The 21,447-nt window shown below is 42.6% G+C and overlaps 2 protein-coding genes across 4 annotated transcripts in view; one reads left to right on the top strand and one right to left on the bottom strand.

The window, feature by feature from the left end:
• RARS2 (arginyl-tRNA synthetase 2, mitochondrial) overlaps positions 1-3,041 on the top strand; it is a 29,828-nt gene extending 26,787 nt beyond the window's left edge. For all 3 annotated transcript variants that reach the window (XM_058835301.1, XM_058835303.1, XM_058835302.1), the window contains 3 exons: positions 495-569; positions 1,488-1,551; positions 2,807-3,041. In XM_058835301.1, the coding sequence (XP_058691284.1) occupies positions 495-569; positions 1,488-1,551; positions 2,807-2,893 (226 nt within the window). In that variant the 3' untranslated portion in view covers positions 2,894-3,041. The remainder of the gene's footprint in view (positions 1-494; positions 570-1,487; positions 1,552-2,806) is intronic.
• A 1,337-nt stretch (positions 3,042-4,378) lies between these two features.
• On the bottom strand, positions 4,379-21,053 carry SLC35A1 (solute carrier family 35 member A1). The gene is made up of 8 exons (XM_058835304.1): positions 20,769-21,053; positions 17,459-17,636; positions 12,256-12,415; positions 11,743-11,895; positions 10,261-10,327; positions 6,790-6,966; positions 6,237-6,371; positions 4,379-4,920 (listed from the first exon to the last, which is right to left on the bottom strand). The coding sequence occupies exons 1-8, from the start codon at positions 20,995-20,997 to the stop codon at positions 4,790-4,792; spliced, it is 1,230 nt and encodes a 409-aa protein (XP_058691287.1). The 5' UTR covers positions 20,998-21,053; the 3' UTR covers positions 4,379-4,789.
• Between the last annotated feature and the right edge of the window lie 394 nt (positions 21,054-21,447).

Below are 21,447 nucleotides of genomic sequence, written 5' to 3'. Positions count from 1 at the left end.
ACCCACCCTTCCAACCTGACCCATTCTGTGTGATTCTGTGTTCCAGGATTTGTCTTTTTCTAATGTTGCAAGATTCCTTTTATCTTCTTAAAATTCTAAGCTTCAGTTACTAAAGGCAATGTTCTCTAAGGGACTATTTTGACTTCCTTGGTTATTTAACACGTTTTTTGCTCCTAGAAACGTACAATTAGTGTTGAGATGTAAAACCAGACATAATGTCCCAGGAGCAAATACAGCTCTTGTGTTCTCTTTGCTATAGCTTGCCTCTCTGAGCTGTTTGCATGATGAGCAGCAGAAGCAGTCTCCTTCAATAAGTGAACAAGGAAGGAATAAGCAGTTGTGTGCTAATGACATGGCTTAGGTCTGCTTCAGAAGATTAGTTTTGCTAATTCTACAGCTGTGGTTGTGTTTGTTCTGACTTAAGCAAGTCTGATGAGCCTTCTATCTGAGTACACCTTGTACTACTTCAGCACCAAACAAACCTTCTTTCACAGGTATGATGAGGTCCTATATAGATCTTCTCAAGATCTGCAACCCAAGCACATTGTCAGCTACCTCCTCACACTGAGGTAAGGTGTTTGCTGATAGTGGCAGTGCAATGAGGACAGGTCTTCCTGAGCTAGCTCTGCAGCCCTCACATCTGCACTGCTTTGAAGAGTAAAAAGAGTGGGGAAGATGGAAATTTGTGGGACAGTTTCCCTGAAGCAGGAAATACATAAAGTAGTATAGCAAATAATGTAATAAATAGTAGAGATTAAGGCTGGGGCTGGGAACCTCCTAGGAAATTTAACAGCTTTTAAGAAAAAATAATCATTTGGCTGAAACCCAGTATCTGAACCCAAAATCATGCTGGACTAATGATGTCTTAAGGAGAAGATTTTAGCTGACATCCTCTCAATCTCAACATTTCAGCTAGGAAATTTTATCCAAACCACTTTTAACCATTATCTCAGCCCATGAACAAAGCCTGTTATAAGTGTAAGTCATACACTAATATAATCAGTGTATCTAATTCCCATAGGGATTGGACAGAACCATGAAATGCTAGTGTAGGGTTGGTGGAAGAATCTGTACAGCCTGTGTATGGGGAAGGCTTTAACAAGTTAAGGAATATTGTGTAAAGAATCATGCATCTTGGGAATGGTAGGGTAAGCTCTCAAGGATCTTCCCAGAGCAGTCTTTTAAGACTGGTTTGTGGGTTTTTTGGTGGGGATGGAGGGCAGGGAGTGGAAGGATATGTATGAAGTGGGAAGATTACTTTGGGGTTATTTAAGGAGAGTGAAGTTGTCAGGGCGTGCCATCAACATCATGCAGGCTACGAAAACCATGCCTTCCTTGAGCCAGGTGAAGAGGCTGTTGGAAATCAGCCTGTGGCATGCTGCAGCTGTGGGTGGCTCTTCCAGTTCTGCTGCTTTCTGTAGCCCACAGCACTGTGTTTGTCAAGTGACTTGCTCCTTCTCACCCTTCTCCCGTGTTTTCCCTTTCAGCCACCTGGCCGCCGTGGCACACAAAACCCTTCCCGTGAAAGGCAGCACCCCCGACGTGGCACAGGTACGGCACAGTGGGGTTGGAGGCTGGAGCCTGGAGGGCGGCCCGAGGAAGGATCCAGCAGCTTTGCCAGCCCAGCTGTGTCACCACTGGGGGGAATGCGAGCCCGCAGGCAGAAGAGCCAACAGCCAGGCTCTCCTGTGGGTGGAACTGCTTTGGGAAGACAGGGATTGCTGTTCACAGCTGTGCATTCCAGAAAGGGCTGCTCTGCTTGATCCTCCAAAAACACAGCAATCTAAGGACAACTGCTCCAGACCCAGTCAAGCACCTACTCATCACCTTTCCTTCTAAATGTTTTAAGAGTAAACATTTGAGCATTTAACTTGCTCGTTGACTTTTTTTTTATGGTTTCCTTTAGTGGTTACATGGGAAGATAGAGAATTAGGAGAAAACGGAATCTTGTCTCCTCCTTCTTGCCACCTAGATATCCCAAGTTGTCGGTATTGCCTTTCTAGCTAAAGCACAGAGGCTGACAGCTGTTAATGTGCCATTCCAAATAAATGCAAATTCTTTTTTCTGATCTCCCAGGCAATGTTTGACCCCCTAGTGACTCAGTAAATGATGTATTAATTACATTGCCTCTCTTATTTTCTTTCATCTACTTCAAAAGGAATTACCTATTTGATTTTGGTAGGAAATCATCAACATTTAAGTGTTGATCTGTGCTGTGGGGGGCATTGGTGCCTTTGGAGATGGACTGTGCCAAACTTCAAGGAAAACTTTAGTTCCTTGTCCTGTAAATAAAAATATTTATAAAGATCTTGCAATGTGACAACTTTCAAGAACTATGATTTTTGGAGCAAGCTTGATAGAGCCCTTCCCAAACAGCCAGGTGTGTAACAGCCAAGACACTGACAAGGGAAATTTTCAAAGCAGCCCATAGTTGCTTGACAGCCTGTCACACAGGCACGTCGAGGGGAGAGATTCCAGCGGTATCCTCAGGCTGTTCTAGACCGTGGTGCATGAAAGATTTTCAGCTTTTAGTCACTGCACTGTTTCTCAGGCATTTCTGCTTGCTCTGCCCCGAGGGCTGGGCTGAACATTCCGTCTTCCTTTGTTTGACAAAGTGTCCCTCTGCTAACAGTGCAATGGGCTGCCAAGAGCTGGTGTGAATTCTGGCACGCAGGATTTTTGTAGATCCGAGTCCCAGTGGGGGCCGGCTTCGCGCAGTGTTCTCACCTCTTCGTCTAACTGCTGTCCCAAGAACCACACCCTATTGCTACAGCACTACCCTAAAGTGTTTTTCCTTGTTTTCCAGGCACGGCTCTGTCTCTTCCATGCTGCACGCTCCGTTCTAGCCAATGGAATGAAACTTCTTGGCATTACACCCGTAACTGAAATGTAACAAGGCCGTATCCAATGTCAAGTGATTTTGTAAAAGTGACTTAGTAAAGACTTGTAAAAATTTTGTAAAAATCACTTAGTAAAGTGATTTTTGTCCACAATGATAAGAATATTGTCCTGTGTGTCACTGCTACTGCAGGTTGGAAACTCCATCTGCACTGGGAGCTTTGTGTTCTCCATCCTACCAAGCTGCCGCAGAGCAGCCACATTTGCCATTTGCAGTGGGCAAGGCTATCATAATCACTTTCTTCAGGCATTTGGTGGCAGCAGAGTGCTTAACACTCTGCTCTACCTGGAATTTCCCATTAAAGAGAACTGCTGTGTATTTGCCATGTAAATACCACATCCTTGTGGTAGAGGAAGTGGTATTAACTGTGCTGCCCTAAGCAAAGTTCTCCACTCCACCTTGTGTGTACCAAGGCCTTATGGCACAATGGCTCCTGGTGCTGTCTCCTGTAACAAACAGACTTACTCAGACCCTGCAGAGACCTTTTCCTGAGTGTTGTGTTGCATTCCCCCTTCAGAAACCTCAGCCAAGCCCAACTGCCAGCTGTCACACCCTGCTCCTCAGCCCTTCCTGTGCCACTGATGTGATGGCTGGTGAGAAGAGACTGCTGCCCAGCTGGTGGAACAGGAAGCACAGTGTTCCCTCAGCACTGTGCACACAGGCAGACGTGGCAGGTGCTGCTTGGCACCCCTGAGCCTCGCACTGCTGTAGAGAGATGGAGCAGCACCTGTGAGGTCCTGCCGGTGCCTGGCAATACCTTCCACCACGGAAGCCTCAACTCCCAAGAGCAGCACTGTGGTGGAAGAGTTGGTGAAACGCAGAGGGGACCATCCTCTCCTCCTGGAAGAGAACTTAGGCATATTTGTTACTGCTGTGTTTAACGTGCCCCACTTTCAAGTAAATCCCAGCTGCTTAATTCATGTGCAAAGAAATGTAGCCAAGAGTATGAAATTGGTCACATTTCAACTCCACTGTGAATGTCAACAAGTTGCCCAAATGCACCAGGGTCTGTTTTCCCTTAATGTAGAATTGAAATATCTGGAAGGCCTCAGAAGAAATTAGTTGGCACTAATAAAGGTGAATTATTACAGGAACTCTTTTCAAGCATCTGAATGCACAGAGGGTTGACAGAGAAAAGATCTTGTAGATAGAAACTTTGTGTTGACTCATTCACACGTAAGCCAGAGGTACAGGAACAAATACAAACCTTCCCCTGTACTACACATAAAAGATCTGTTTACGACCCCTAGCTGATATAAAAACACATTTTAAAGAGTAAAAGGCAATCCACAGCTTCAGTCTTTTATCTGACTTTTTAAACCAAACAACAAAGGCTACCTCTCACACTAAGGTAGGTGATGCTCAAAGCAGGGGTCTTCCCTGCAGAGTTGCATCATCTCATACTTGTTGCCTAGAAGAGAAACTCTTCTGTTACTAATCAAACTGCAATTGCCAAGTATTTTAAGAGAAAATTCTGGCAGTAGTTGCTTTTTTAATAGTTTTTTTTTATGAAGCTTTCAGGCATTTCTGCCCTCAAAGAGCAAGACAGTTTATCAAATACACAAAGAACCGATTTCTCTCTGTTATATACATTATATACAATTGAGTGATCAGTTCCTTCATTGGGTTTTCCTTGTAAATGAGACTCTTCATTGATGATGTGAATGAAGAATACCTTCCATAAAATACCCAGCCAGCTCCTCAGCTGCAGTGTAGCCTCAGTGTCAGCCGCTGGAAACAACACAGGTAAGACAGAACTAACTTCTGCTCTTAGTCTATCCCACTTAAACCATTTCATGACTAGCTTAAGGCTAATTTTGGGAAAAAAAATGCAGTTTTTTTTAAGGTTTGTTTTTTCTCTTGTCCATCTGTCCATTTTTATGGACAACATCACACAGTAGCAAGTCTCTCTTTTGAGCTTTTAGTCTCTGAGGGCTGGATTTTTGTGGTGTCTTGTCGAGGTAATCCATAGAGGTAAATAGAAATACACACCAGGAAAGCACCCAGGGAGAAGGTAACAGCTGAAAGGAGACAAAATAGTTTAAATAAATACATTGATACAAGAAACCTTCAGCAAGCCACGTAAGTTATGATATCTGAATGACAGTATTGAAGTTACCCAAAACGAAAGAAGACAGCAAGCTATTGATAAGTCACAGCATTTAACTTCATCCTGTCACTGGGATCTCTTGAGTGTTTACAATCCCCACACGGTTCCAATTAGTCTCATCAGCAAGAATGTGGTGGTAGTGGTCATACAAGCAAGAGTGAAGCCTCTCCTGCAGACCCAGGTGCCATTTGTACAGGCTTACATTACAATGAACTTAATAATAAAAAGTCAGTGGATGTGATAAAGTAACCTGTGATAACACCTTTTTTAACTTTCCATGTCTAGACAGGGTTATTAAGAAACTCTATTAATGAGACTTTCACAGAAAACTCATTAGTCCAGGTTTGATTTGTGTCAACTGTCAGGAAAACATTCTGCCCAAGTAAGTTTTTTATATTTTTTCATCCCTTGCTTTACGGTGCTCTTTTGCAGCCAAACACTGATTATTTTCTCCTTATGCAAACTTTCCTTAAGTTTTGTCTCACTAATACTACATCAAAAAGCTAGTTTTTCCGCCATTTTCCCACACCATCTTTGGATTGAGGTAGGAAACTACCCACAACTAAACAGTGATGGACTGAGCAGGAGTACTGGGCACAGTATCACACACAGACTTGACTGGGGAGAAAATCCTTTGTAGTTGCAGAACAGCCCCAGAGCCATCTGCTTTCCTCTCAAAAACATTCACCACATCAGTCAGTCACAACCCCAGCTACTCTGACTTTCTCACATGGTGGTGTCCACAGCAGATGGGCAAAGTAAAAGTTAAGGCAGTAGTGGGTGTAACTCATCAGGGATGTGTAAAGCCCTTGAAGAAATAGCTGAGGAATTTGGCACTGGCTGTACTAAACCTGACAAGATATAATAACTCATCAACAGCAGTCCCAAGGTAAACAGCTGTATCACACTAAACTGCACCAGACAGTGACGCATGAAAATAAAGCTGTTTAAGCCAGAAAGGTTCTTTCTGTTTGAAGTTGTAGATGCCTCTGAAAGAACAAAGCACCGATGTCTTTGAAAGCACAGAGTCACCAGGCACCTTTGGGCACCACAAGAAGAATTGATGATGCATGAGTGCATGGGATTCCCGGAGAAGACTTGAAGCTAAAACCAGAAAAACTGAGAGGGGTATAAACGATGGCTTTGGTATGAGCTATATACAGCAGGCTGGGCAGGCAAGAAACATGCACAGCCATCAAATCAAATCAAAGCCAGAAAGGCACTTACTTATCTGGAGGCCAAAGAGGGTGTACGATGCCACTGTAGAGAGAACAATGGCTGCCGCTGCAGAAAAGCCTTTCATGATGTTATCTGTGTACTTAACAACCACCGAGGTGTAGATGCCACCCACGCTGGCCAGAACTGGGAAGCAGATAAGGTGTTACCATAAGTACAGGTGCAGTAGGTTACTCTTGAAATGATGCATTTTACTCCACTAGTGTTCTCCTACTTTGGGCTCCATTACCCTAATTAGTGATTTAACAGATCATTCGTGGAATGGGATGTCTCCGTGGCATCCAGTAAATAAGATAAAACTCATTTAAAGATGATTTACTTGCTAGTCAATTATTTAGGCTGCTGTTTCAGCACAATTTTAAATTTAATAACTTCTTCAACAACTTTAATTGAATAGCTTCCAAGAAAGTGATACTTTTTAAATAAAATCCCCCAAAATAGGGCTGAGAGTGTGTCAGACTGAATTTGTAGCTTCCTGCAATCATTTGTGTCATTGTTAAAGAAGAAAAACAATGTCAAAAGACTAAACCCACAAGATACTTACAGACAACAAACCAGACGTAGTATGTGTAGCCATAGAAAAACCCTTTCTCAAGAACTTTGGCTCCATCTGACATGTACACAACAAATAAATTCACCACAATCCCAGATAAGTACAGCTGAATGTTCCTCACCCACAAGGAAGTATCTGAACTCTTTAACACCTTTTCAAAATAAACTCCTGAAAAAAACAAAACAAACAAAAACCTGAAAATGTTTCAGTGAGAAGAATGATTCATTGTTTATTGAATTTTAAAACTAGACAACCTCTTACAGCCAGCAAACTCCCAAGCTCACTATCCTTGTAAGATAATGCTGAACACCAATGATGGATCCACTGTTGGTGGCCCCACTCCTCAAGGCTCGACCCTTGGCCCTCTGAGAAGATGAGAAGGCATCCCATGGGAGTACTTCACTGAACGCATGGCACTGTGTATAAACTCCTCTACATCTGTGTGAGCATGAATATACTACACCAAAGGGACTATGAATGCTCCTCTCTTACATTCTCAGGTACTTCAGATTTGTAACTAACTAAGCCCTATAAGGAGTTACTGCTGTCTCATAGAATCTTTTCCAATTAGGTTGTTAAGTTTAAGTGCAGTTACAACCTTTAGGCCTAAACCATTGGTCAAGTCCAGGGCTAAGTTTAGCAAGGGGATCCATATGCTTTGACTCAACGGGAAGGTCTCCCTCAATCCTGCTTATCCTTATCCTTCCCTATCTTTATGCTTTTTCAATCCACAGCCTCCATGAAAATAATTTAATGTTGATTTTAGTTTTATATTGATTTTAATCCGATTTTTCTTGGGGGATAGGGAAGGATCTATATTACCTCAATACTGAAACTGAAAACTCCTCAGGAGCTTTGTTCTGGCAGAGCACTTGGCAGAGCAGCTCGTTCTGAAACCACAGCTTCGGGGGACTACAAGAGCAAATCAAAACTGAGGCCTTCTGCTAATTGAAACTACAGCTTGGTTTTGAGGAAGTGGAATCCATTTTAATCTAAAGCTCTAGTTCTCAATACCACATTGAAAAGCATCATTTTTATGCTTTGCATTACTGAAACTCCCCAAATACTTCTTCATTATTCTACTTGGGAGGCATTTGTCAGACTAAGAGGCAGACATTTGGCAAGGCCCTCACCACCTGCCTTTTTAACCATTGCTCACCCATCAGGACTCTGCCAAGCTCTGGAATTTCCTCCACATTTCAAAACACAAAGCAGTTTGCAGGACTCTTACCAGCAACTTCCATGACCTTCTGGTGAGAACCCTAGACTCTAGGGCTAGAAGTTTATTGGTGATTAATATCACATATGATCCTTCATGCAATATGAGAAACTAGTATGGAACCAACAAAGGTGGCACAAAGACCCGTGTGTTAGAAGCCCTAGGCACAACTGCCCACCCCCAAAAAATCCCCAAGTTAGCTTCAAGGAAGGTCTTGTTACTCTTTTATTAATGAAAAATGCAATTTATAATTTAATAGAATACAGTGAGTATTTATGGTGAATAAATGAGAAGGCAGATTTATATTTCAGGGGTTCAAATAATATAAAACCAAGGAAATATGACATTATGTCATAAAAAGTGTAAACAACAAACTAGTATTGTAAAAGTCTGTAGCCTTTAAAATAATCCAGAATAATTACCTTGAGTCTTCTGTCCCCTGAGAAGACCCACAGAGCACAACAACGTGTAATCAACATAACAGAAATTTGGCTTGAGTATGAACCATACTTGTAAATGTTATAAACTCAGAAAACAGTAGACAAATCAATAAAACTATGCTTCTAGATTTGTGACTATACAATTCACAAATCCGCTAGGCAAGATGAAGGAAAGAATGGGGGCTGATTAGGAGAACTTATTCCTCAGGACTGTTTTAAGTCACAAAGGATCTGCTGTTAAATTATCACTCCAATGCTTTTAAAAGCATTGTTGGGGCCCCAGATACTTGGAAATTATCACAGGATCAGCAATTTGAGGAAAAAAAACCTTCTTTTCCATCTCTAAGTGACAAAAACACACAACCTTTTTTTCATTTTTCTGGACTAATAAAACACACCATAAAACATGGTCAGTCCAGAAACTAGAGGTCTAATGGCAAAATAACTGCTTCATGTGAGCGTGGGAAGGAAGAACAGGAAGGGGATTTGAATAGAATTTATGCTTTCAACATGTAAAGCCCCAAGGGCACAAGGAGCTCTGTGGATGAAACACACAGTCCCTCCCAGCTGCCCCTGAGCTTCAGCTGTCAGCAAGGAAACCCAAGATGCAATCCTTTAGCAGGAGAAGAAAGCCCCAAGTGTCTCAAGTTGCCTGCATCAGTGTGTCAGTGCTCTGAATTTGCAGACCTTTGGAAGCACAGCTATTGACCCACATTATTGGGGAAAGCAGGAGTTTTAGGAGACTCCAAAGGCTGTATTTTGTCCTGCGGCTTGGGAGCATCTATTTAAATGAGGAAATTCATAACCTTTCAGGAAAAGCTGACTGAGCTCTACACAGTTTTATTTAGTATTTCTGCTTCGAAGTGCCCATTTCACTGAGATGACACCAAATAAGAATGACATTCTCCTCCTTTCCTCCTCTACCCACCAGAATGTTTTTCCATGAGTAACGAGCATCTATGCACAGCACAAGATTATTCTTGCAAGATTTTACAGTACCAGAGGTGGGTGATAGTACTTTGATTTTTTACAGAGGATGGGGGAAGAATCCAGTTTACAGCCAGGGGAATATGTCCCATGAGCCAAATTTCAAATTACCAGGTAATTTGCATATCTTTATTTCTGAGCTTGTCCTAAAACTTCTCCTAAAGTTTTGGTGTCCTTCTCCAGAAGCGAGAGAAAAAAACTACGCTGAGGGGAGACACTTTGTTGTAGAACAAAGCAAAAATAAACAAAACAAAAAATCCTTAATTGAGTTTATACAGGCTTCCTGCTACTAATCTACCTCTCTGCCTCTCTCATGCTCCCTCTATATCCTAGTTAGATTGTCCACCTACAGAACTATGGTGACGTGTACTTCAGGGCTGAGCTGGTATAAGAACTGAGCGAGGAGCTCAGTTCCCCTCGTAAAAAAAATGCAAGTATTTAATGTGATCACCAAAGGGGAGCTATTCACTGCAAAGTAAACTTTGTAAAATTGATGTGCATTAATTAAATGTACAGAGTGAGTCATTATCCTGGTCCCTACAGTCTTACTCACAGCATTTGAAAGACACTTCCACTTGCAAACCAGCCCTCTATGCTGCATCATGTAAAACCAATGGTACATCCTCCGATCATTTTCTTGACAATGGGAGTAATCATGTTATGAATCTGCCATAATTACCAAAAGTAGAAGATAATTATGGGCAGAGGGAATAAACTACTAAAGGAAGACAGTTAACAAATGTAGAATGTTCAGTTTTAAATACTGTGAGTTCTCCAATCCTTTAGTGCAACCCACATACCCAAATAATACTGTACCTGCAAATCCTGAACACAGCACTGCCACAGCAATCGCTCCAAATCCTAGCCATGGGTTCTGCTCCACCTGCAACATCAACCATTATTTTAAAAAGGATACAACACTTCAGTCATTCACAATAATCAATTCCAGAGTCCTGTGGTTTAACTTCAGCCATCATCTAAGGACCACCCTGCTCTTCACTCATTCCCCCCAAGCCCCACAGTGGGGAGAACTGAAAACAAAAAGTTAACTTTGTGGGTTGATATAAGCCCAGTTTAATAACTAAATAAAAATAAATAAATAATAATAACAACAACAATAACAACAACAATAATAATAATAATAATTAATAATACTTATTATCATTGTTATTATTATTGTTATTATTGTTGTTATTATTATTATTATTATTATTATTATTATTATTATTATTATTATTATTATTATTATTATTATTATTATTATTATTATTATAGTATTAACAAAAGGAGAGAGATATATAAAACCCAAGAAAACTAAGTGATGTACAAGATAATTGATCACCACCTGCTGACAGATGCCCAGCCAATCCTGCAGCAGCAATCAGCCCCTCCTGGCCAAGTTCCCTGATTTTCCATACTGGGTGTAATGTTCTGTGGTATAGCATATCCCTTTGGCCAGGTCAGCTGTCCTGGCCATACTCCCTCCTGGTTTCTTGTGTCCCTCCTCACTGACACAGCAGGAGACACTGAAAAGACCTGGACACATGATTAAGCACTACTGAGCCACAACTAAAACATCAGTGTGTTACCAACATTGTTCTCATACTAAATCCAAAACACAGCACTGAAACTGCTACTGCTAGGAAGAAATGTAATTCTATCCTAGTCAAAACCAGGGCACAGAGTTACTTCATTAGCATTATTAAATAACCAAATTATTAGCATTTCACTGCAGTACCACGTGCACTTCCTGATCTAGGGCTGTCCCTCAGATCAGCTCAGTGCTGCTGTGTGGTGTTTCACTTTCTGTGGGTACCTCACCAGTGCTCAGAGGCTGTCCACTTGGCTGTGGCCAGTACTGCCAGAGGCATGACCTACCTTTCCCACTAATGCAGCTGAGCAGCAGCTATGACCCAAGAAACAGAAGACGCTTGTTTCTCCCTACAACGGTATTAGGTCAGTGCCTCTGAGGGTGTGTTTAAATGACATATACACGCTGCACTGGTGTTTCACTCCTAATTCCTCCCAGTGCTTTGATTCCAAGTTCTCCATTCCAACAATTACAATGTTACCATGGCCAACTGCTGGAAACAATCTATTACTCAGACACTCCTAGGATGCTGCATTAGACTGATTACGATAGCTGTGGTAATTTATACTAATTGTAGCAATCAGTTGTGTTTCCAACAAGGGAGAACTGAGCAATACTACAAGCCTGCCTGAACTGGTACACAATAAAGGTGAAATAATCAAGGGTCGTTTATTCTTTATCTGAAGTGGCAAAATATTAACTCTTACCTGTACTTTTGTAGCCTGAGCAGGCTCCCACTGAACAAGGGTAACACCACCACATAGCATGAAGACAGAGAACCACTGCAACTTACTAAGGGTACGGTTCAGCATCAGGACTGTACATAAAGCTGTACAAGGGATCTTCAACTGGTATGTCACCTAAAAAATATGGAAATGTAGTGTAGAGAAGATGGTTTTATAAACTCCTCCAAAACAAGAAAATAAAATAGTAAATTCAACTACAGAATGACAGATTTTTATATTCGTTGATTTCCTACAGATCCATCACCAGCTACAACAAAGCGAATTTGAACTGACTCTGGCAGTGAGTGGCTTAGTTCAGAAAGCCAGAGCTCTGCAGCAGAGTGTATGCTCTGAATATAACAAAGCACAGTTTGGCTTTTAATACTGAGGCTGAAGAGAGTGCTGTGTGCTAGGAAGATACCTGACATGTGTGCCTCATGAACCAGGAAAGAGAAAAATATTTCCAGATCTGTTATTGACAGAAACTTGTCTTACCTGGTAGACTGCAGCATCCAAGTTGCTAAGAGCCACGAAGGCCATGTTATTTTGGAGAGCGTACACCACAGATGGAACACTTAATTTTAACAATTCTTTAGGACTTCCAAATACATTTTCTTTTAAAGATGTTATTAACCTTGTGAGACTTCCGGTTTCTCTGCAAAATAAAATATTAGCATAACCGAGGGCATTCTTAAACTGGTATTTTAAAACAGAAATCAAATCACTGAATCCCTTGGGAGGGCGGAAATTTGTTCTCCATAATCTTTTTGCTCATAAAAGAAAAAAAGGTTAACTGCCAAAAAACAAGAGAGGTTTTGAACAAGTAGAAAGCCCTGAAGGCAAGAGAGACATTCTGAAATCAGGAAGTTAGATGCATTAATGTGTAGCAGTGTGTCAATATAGGCAGTGAAGCAGAAGGCTGTTGTTCACGTCTCCCCTTTTTTACTGGGTATTAATGTCTGTGTATGATGTCATGCCCATGATTTTCCAGATTCCCTTTAAACTGGGCCTGTAAACAGTACAGTCAAAAAGGATTGTACCCTTGCACACTACTTACCTAGAAAAACCTCTCATTCCTCAGTCAGCCATGTGCTCCCAGTCTCACTTGTGCTGTGGGAGATGCTGGACCAGCACCAGCACACACATGAAGAGGTCTGGAGGGTGTGTGGGGGCTCCCTGTGCCTGTCCCTGTCTTTGCATTTCACACCTCCCCTTCAAGTAATTACAGTGTGTGACAGAGCAGCCAATGGGGAAGAACATGTTGCTGCTGGCTGCTTTTGCAGTTTGCTACTCAGCTTTTCACAGCTGCATTACTGGTTCTCCCTTATCACCTGCACACCAGTCTGACATTTGCTGCTTACTTGTTGCTGCTGCTCCAGTCCTCTTCCCAGTTCTCCCATGGCCCCCATTTTCCAATCTTCTCTTGCTTAGCACTGACAAATACCAACATCCAAAATCATTCCTGCCCCCTCCCACAGGCCTTGCAACTTGCAAACTGTACTGCTCTTAAATTTAACTCTCCCTGGGGTTCTATTGCCCACATGTATGAATAAATAGCTTTAACCACATTGTTTCAGCATATCTCCCTTTCCTCATGAGCCCTACTCTGTACTCCAGTTGCTAAACTTTTCCTCTCCAGATATTCACAGACTTTACCCTCTCATGATCCTTCCATCCAAATTTGCCTTTCCTTGCCTTTTTCCCTTCTTCCACAAAGCATTTACTTCCTTTCCTTGTTGTTTTGGGTTTTTTTTTTTCCCCGGTAGGGAGAGCTGCAGGAAGCTGCAAGGGATTCTTTTTGTATTTTTCCATAACAGAAAGCACACACAAAAAACCAGACATGTCTGGAACAATCATAACAAGAAAATCCATGGACAAGTAGCACTTAAAGTGAAGTTTGCAATACAAGAAAGGGGAAGAGTTCCTGCTATAGCTCTCTATGGTTAATTGCACTAAATAGAGAACTATATAAAATGTTAGGAGTAATTGATACTATGGGCATTTTTTTTTGGTTTGTTCCACTTCTGAACGTATTTACTACATTGTCGAGGACTGGGAGATAAGACATACAAGAAAATTGGGTAATACTCAAGTGCAGCTGGACTGAAGTGCTTCTATCTCAAATGTCTAATTGAAAATAAAATATATTTAGCACAGACACAGTTCTACTCTATGAAAATAAGAAATAATAAAAAAAAACCCCACACTTCTATTCATTGATACCATGGTGGGCTGTCAAACTAGAAAATAGTATTTAAACTATACCTGTTTCTGTTCCAGACCATGCTCAGTCAATCTACTGATCACATTTTCAAAGTCACAGAAGCAACAGTACTGTCTATTTTGACTTCTAGAAGCTAATTTCAGCAATGAAGAACACATGTCTAATAATCACCATCTTCCCTTTAGTTTTTGAGAACAAGAAGATGAACTATCTAATAGTTCATCTGTGCAGTGGATGTGCTTTTGAAGCATGCACTTACCAAGAATCTCTAACTATAAGTTGAATTCAGTACATGGCCAAAAAATAACTCAAACCAAACCTCAATGCAAAATTAGGTGCCCAAAGAAGTAAGCTGCAAGATTAAATTCGAAAATAAAAATTATCTAGTTTGAATTCAGCTTTCTTGATGATCTAGGTTTGAATTTTAAAACATAATAAATTTTCTTTGTAGAATGGTTCAGGTTGGAAGTGACCCTAAGACCATTTTGTTCCAACCTCCCTGCCACAGTCAGGGACACCTTCCACTAGACCAGTTTGTTCCAAGCATCATCCAGCCTGGTCCTGAACACTTCCAAGGATGGGACTTCCACCACATCTCTCGACAGCCTGCTCCAGAGATTCACCACCCTCACACTAAAGAATTAATTCCTAATATCTAACCTAAATATAATTTCTTTCACTTTAAAGCCATTTCCCCTTTCATAAATTCATTACCCCATTGATAAAGACAATTCCTAGGTATGAAGAGGTGAGAGATACTAATAACTATCAGTTATGCAACAGAAAAACACATTTGTTAGAAAAGCTGAAGTTAAAACTAGTTTGCAAAACAGCTCTGCTTTTCTTCATCCATTGCTAAGTAGTTATGTACCAGCTAAGAATGTAGCAAATGCTATTACCAGATGGTGAACAGGACTTTAAATAAGCATAAGAAATGGAGAGTACACTTCAGTTAACAATTACCACAGCTTAAACTATCATAAGCTTCTCTTTTGAAAGACAATTCTTTGGCATTCATCCATTCAATGCGCCCTCCAGGAGATACCTTAAGAGTAAACAGTGAAGGCATCATGTAATAATGTGCAAGAAAACAAATTCAGCAGTTGAACCAGTGTGAGAGTTGTACTCTAGTATCCTGTATACTGCAGTTACCAATGCTGTCTCTTTCAAAAAGAAAAGGTACCCACACAAATGTGTCCTGCTGTACAGTAAAAACAGATGGTACTCTATCTTTTGACTTGTTACTGAGCTACAAAGGAACCTTGCCTTGGGTGAGACAAATTGGTTAGGATTTAAAACTGAAGGAAGATGTAAAGGAGACACAGAAAGAAGCCATGCTGGAATTTATGCTTTTCAGCATATTCATAAGGGAATATCTGAAAGGGAAGGTTACTTGAAAGTTGGCAAACTTTGGACCCACCAGCATGCCAGACATTCTACCAAGGAGAGATGAGCTGGCCTGATGAATGATGTCTGCTGGTGCCCATCTCTCCCTCAGCTATGGAGAGAAAAACCCCACCAGCTGACCAGATCAGAGTAGATATTATAACCTCCAAACAACTCAATGAATCTGACTCTTCCCATTTTAACTCGCAAATAAGGCTCAGGTGTTAATAAATGAGAAAGAACCATAGGAAATGATGACTTCTACATACAGCAACCCTCTCTCATCTAGATGTGGGCACCTATCAAAAAGATGCAAGTAGTTCTTGGATGGCACCAGCTCAAGGCTGGCATCAGCTTCAGAGAAATGAGCAGAATCCTTAGGAAAGGAACTGAGGCCAAGAGAGAAAGCACCTTCACCCTTCTGCCTAATGCCATGGCATGTTCACATCCTGAATACAGCATGCAGCTCTGGATCCTGCTTCAAAAGGGATGTAACAATACTGGAAATGCTCTAAGGATGATCCCAGAAAAATTAAACTAGGACGCCTGGCTTAGAAAATAAATTAGTGATGAAAACACAGATCTGTAGAGATATGAAAAGCAAAATGAAGGAGGAAAGATTATTCATCATATCTGTCAACTTAAGACAACAGCATCCATAAGTTTCTGCCACCTGCTAAGGAAAGCTCAGCCCATGCTTGCCCCCTTGGCTACACTTCCATTCTACACATCCTCTGCTGACAAAGGGAGGATAATGGGATACAGATACGTTTTGCTGTGCAGGCCTGTTCCAAAAACATCAATATACTAAGACTTCTTTCTGAGTTAAAAGTAATTTAGTTTTTAATTATTTCAAGTAAAAAAGACCATTCATACATTTAATGAACACAATATTACAGAACCTTAACAAAAGGGATTGCATGCCCTGCTGCACTAATTGTACTGTAAACAGCCTGGGTGCCAGGTGCTTAAGATTGGACAAATTATACACCCAGGTGAGGCTACCCAGAGGTCCTATTCCCCTACTATGGGGAAGTGTGGGTTCCTACAGTCTCCAGGAATCCAGTGGAATCCTCATTGGTCACAACAGTGAGAACCACAGCAGAACCATGTGTCAGCAGAGTCATTTCTGCCAGCATTTTGTGCTGACAGAATGAGAAGCCCAGGGTGCATGAAAAGAAAAAGAGAAATTCCCCCCTGCTATATCTAACACATTTCATTTAATGAAAGGTTAACAAAAAAAAGGCAGTTTTTCATAGTTGCCTTACCAATTTTTTTTGGTATTATCTCGCTTCTAAAGCAAGTAAAATGCCATTTGTATGTTAAAGAGGAAAAGAGCTGATGAAAATCTGAAGCACATCATGTGACTCGGTGATCCTCTAGCACATAACAGCCAGCCTTCTGATGTACCACAAAGCCACAAAGAGAAATAGAGACCCTAAAAGAACAAATTCTACCACAGGAGCAAGAACAGGGCTTTGGAAAAGTCCAGAATCCAACGATTCTTCCTAGGAAGGATGTAGCACAGGGCAGCTGAGAGAAAAGGCAGCAGACTGATAGCCTCCTTACTTGAGATGCTCATGCAAGAACTAAAGTTCTAGTTCTTAGCAGCAGTCTGGAATTACAGAAACTAATATTTTTTGATCACAGTCTTTCAGCATTGGTTTGCACATTATTAGAGACAGCAAAATGTCTGTAACATTGTTTGGGAAAACTTATTAGTAGGAACATTAGAATTTTATGTAACTCAGCAGATGATGGCTCACAGCAGATGATGAAAGTCCAACTTTCATGTACACCAACATTTTAAAGACCCAAAACATCGTGGATAATCCATGCTGACACTCTGAACTGATTACAAAGCATACAATAGAAAATATGTAGAAAGGACACACCTGAATATTGTGCTGTATACAAAGCAGTTTCAGTTGATGAGGACTCACAAGCTCTACCCCACTCTAAAATTACCCTTCCACAGCATGATTATCCAGCCACATTCTCAAACATACCTGCACGTCAGTACCTGAGAATCTGAGGTTAGAAGCAAGGACTGGTTTTCAAAACACTGATCAGCACTCCCACACTTACTTAGCCAGGATGCCCACACTCAGGAACAACTTGATAACTTCAGTGACACACACAGCCGTCGTTGAAAAGTAGAGTTCTGTCTCCACTGTCCTGGTGTACCGCAGTGCCACCGTGTACGTGGCAGCAACCAGGGTCATCACCATGAGGCAGTACAGCTTGAACAGTAAGCTGACATTTTCTGAAACAAAACAGAGGAGACGATTCAGTGTGACCCTCATGTTAATTTAAGAACTGAAACAGTGTGTTCTCCAGCTGGAGGGATGTATCAAACAGCACTGTGTCAGAAGACAATAATTACAATGCTAGGAAACACTACACATACAAAAGTTTCAGTTAAATTTTACAGCCTTCTCAAAGAAGGTTGTAAAGGAGCTTCAAGTGTTTGAAAATAAGATGCTCTCTTGCCCTCATAATCATCCTTCATTCTTGAAAAAACTAATCATACATTAATACTTATCTAATCACAATCAAAAAGTCTTTCTGTGCTTTATCTGACAGGTAGGCACTCGGTCTGAAATGGCAGCTGATCCTCTTCATGTAATATACTGAACTCTGACACAAAGAGCATTGGCAGACTAGCAAAAGCAAAAATGGAGGAAAAGTTCAGTATCAGCAAAGAAATCTAGCAAATCTTAATAAATAAGGCAGCATTTCCATCAGCCCTATTTTCCACCAAAGTTAGTAAAAGAAGACTTTGCTCTGAATGGTGATGGAACTTCACACAAAGGGCTTTCTTGACAAATACCCTGTAGAAAGGTCTAAGGTTAAGGCTCTTCCAGTAAATTAAACCAGATCAGAATAGACTGTGTATCATTTGTGTTAACCCCTCTGTCTTCCCCACTGCTATACTCCTACAACAGTAGCAATATTTGTAACAGTTTTGACCTGGACCAACGACTATCCTGCAAAATTTAGGAGTTAGCCTGTCCAAGGTCTCCTGGCACAGGTAGTTTTTCATCCATCCACACTCCTCTGAGGCCTGAGAGTTCCTTCAGGCCCCTCCATTGCATTCTCAGGTCAGGGAATGACTAAGTCTGCATCTGAGCCAGCAAAGAGAGCACCACACAACTACAAATGGGATTTCTCTGCACAAAGGCATGACCCAACATGAGACACCAGCAAATGTGCAGCTTCTACAAAATACTTTTTCAAATTGGTAGACTGTTATGTCTGGCATCTCTCTGGTGGGTATTGGTCATTCAGCAGCACCTTTGAGGCCACTGTCGTGTTCTAAATACCCTAAAGAAACGTGTTTTAATTGGTGAAAGTTTGTGTTCCTCTGCTGATTAGGGAATGAGATACAGGATAAGTACTTTTGTAATAACTTTGCTCATTTAATAAAGGAATGAGTTGCTGAATCCACTGCGACCAATGCTTTGGTTCATGTTTCTTTCAAGCCAGAGATGTCTTCAATTGCATAACATTTCTTCAAGGTACAGTTAATACCTCCTGCCACTGCAATCATTTAAATTAGCTACTTCCTTATAGATAAAAATCTTACCCACGTCAGTAATCACTTTTAAAAGGTAGAGCCAATTAGTTTTTAAACTAACAATGCTTAGAAGAGACTTACAAGCTGTAATCCATTTTTAAATTAAATTTGGATTGTGGGGAGGAAATCCAAGGGCATAACAACCAGGAAGTATAATTAACCCCATCTGGTTTTACAAAAACGTATATTCTAATGATGCTTCAGTGCTGACGGAAATTATATTAATGCTGTGATTTGACACACGAAGATTTTAAATCTATGCTCCACCAAACTAAAGCTAAACTTAATCCTTGCCACTATTAACTACTCTAAAAAAAAAAAAAAAAAGAAAAAAGCCCCAATTTGGCAATGGTTTAGAAACTTGGGTAAACCAAATGCAGCAAGACCTAATGAATCTAGTATCTAGACTAGATAGTTCCAGCATTATGTAAAAAGGTGTTTGTAATTCTTTTCAGACTGGATATTTCTTCAGCCTGGCTCACATGTCTGCATCCGTACCACAGCAGCAAGGGGAGCAGAAGAAACCATAGTTGGGGCACCTGTAACTTCCACTGATAAATCTGAACTTACACCCGCCTAAAGAAAAGAAGAGCTGGAAGATGCTTTTGGTTTTTCCCCAGTAAATCCCACCCGGATGAAATGATTTCTGGCAAAAAGGGACCAGACAGGCCAAAAGCCTTAGGATACAAATGCAGGCCTCCCACACATCTCCACGGCTCATCTAATGGCTCTGCCAAGGCTCCCGTAAGGCAGCCCTGGGCCAAGCCCGGCATGGGAGCACAGCCCGCTGCCTGCCTGGTTATCCGGGCTGGCAGGCACTTGGCACACACTGCTGGGAGCCTCTGGCCCCTCACCCTTCCAGACCCCACTGCCAGAAGCTGGGGAACCCTGGGCAAGGCCCTCCATCCATGGGGGACCTGGAAGCAGGGCAGGCAGCACCTTCCTGGCAGATTTAAGCCCTCCCGGCTTGCCCGAGGTTCTGGCCTCATTGTACAGAGAATTACTGAGAATCAGGGAATCAATTAGGTTGGAAAAGATCTCTGTTGACATCGAGTCTGACCTATGACCAAACACCACCAAGTCAACTCGACCATGCCACTAAGTGCCACATCCAGTCTTTTCTTAAACACCTCCAGAGATGGTGACTCCACCACCTTCCTGGGCAGCTGGGATGCCAGCAACTAATCATCCCATCTGTGAAGAAATTCCTCCTAATGTCCAACCTAAACACACTCCAAAGGGCACCTCGGTGCGGAGGCGTTTCCAGGGACGCCTGCGGCGCCCACGGGATGGGTGCAGGGGATGTCCCTGTGCACTGACCGTCTGCCCCCGGGATAAGCCCCAAAGATGCTGCGCCACGGTCAGAGGCTCCCAGAGGGGAACTGGCGGCGGGGGAGACGCGACTGTGGCTGATCCTAAAGGCGGAGGCGTCCCGGGAACCCGGCAAGCGCCGCACCGGGAGCACCCGCCGCCCCCAAGCCGGGGATGCAGCGGTGCCACACCGCGGGGAGAAGCTCCCGGGAGGCAGGAGGAGAGCGGGAGGGTGGGAAAGCAGGCGGGGAGAGCCCCTCCCCAGCGCGACCCCGCGACTCCGCGCAGCCCCTTCCCCCCCTTGACTCCCGCAGTGGTGGCGCCCGGTGCAACAGCCCCCAGCGGGGAGGACAGTTCCACTGCCTCTGGCAGGGGGGAGGCAGGGGGAGCCTGCGCGCGGGTCGCGTTTCCTCTTGGGGAAGCGGGTGGGAATTGTCCCCGTTCTCCGGCCGTGCCGCCCACCGGGAGCCGCGGGACCCGCCGGGAGCCCCGCGCCGACGCCCTCACCTTTCGGAGGCGACATGGTGCTCGCCGAAGGCTCCAGGACCGCCGGGCCGGAGCCGCCCGCCGTGCCCCGCCGCTCCTCCCATCGCACCATAGAGTGCGGCGCGGCCGCCCAGAGCGCCCCGCCGCCCGCGCCGAACCATCGAGTTGAGCTCCGTCCCGCCTGGATATCCTGGAGAACATCCTGCTCCACCCGGCCGCTTTTCGGAGCTGTTTCATTGGCAGCGAACATCCAGGAATCTCACACACGTATTTCTGATTGCCAGGAGCAAGCTCGTAGCCACCGACACGTTTCTGCCGCGACAAAACCGAGATGGAAATTACAATTGTGTTTCCCAATATTTTACAGCACTGCAGTACCTTCTCCAGTGGAAAAGAACCAAGTGGGATAAAATGAAATTTCAGTCACCAGTTTACTTTTAAATAAAATGTATTTCTGGATTCTTGAAATACCAGTTTGTTGGTAAGAACTGTAACATAAAAGCCTTAAAGCAAATGATGATAATATAGAGAGATCACAGCAAGAGAAAGTGTTTAACAAGGAAGTGACAGGGTATTTTTCTCTGGGGAAAAAAAAAAAAGCTGCAGCTAGTGATTGCATTGATATTTTAATTAATAAATCTAATCATTGGTGCCTGCTCATAATTTAAAAGCATGGAGGAGCAGCACATCTAGCTGCTAC

This window comes from Poecile atricapillus, chromosome 3 (assembly GCF_030490865.1).
Source record: "Poecile atricapillus isolate bPoeAtr1 chromosome 3, bPoeAtr1.hap1, whole genome shotgun sequence".
NCBI classification, from domain to species: Eukaryota; Metazoa; Chordata; class Aves; order Passeriformes; family Paridae; genus Poecile; species Poecile atricapillus.
This window is presented reverse-complemented; position numbering and strand designations above follow the sequence as displayed.

Bases quoted from the DNA above. Each gene is read 5' to 3' on its own strand.
- SLC35A1 (XM_058835304.1), bottom strand. From the start codon at position 20,997: ATGTTCGCTGCCAATGAAACAGCTCCGAAAAGCGGCCGGGTGGAGCAG. The intron at 11,896-12,255 runs GTAAGACAAGTT...CATATTTTTTAG, and splicing joins TGGATGCTGCAGTCTACCAG to GTGACATACCAGTTGAAGAT. The intron at 6,967-10,260 runs GTACAGTATTAT...TGTTTTTTTCAG, and splicing joins GCTGTGTTCAGGATTTGCAG to GAGTTTATTTTGAAAAGGTG.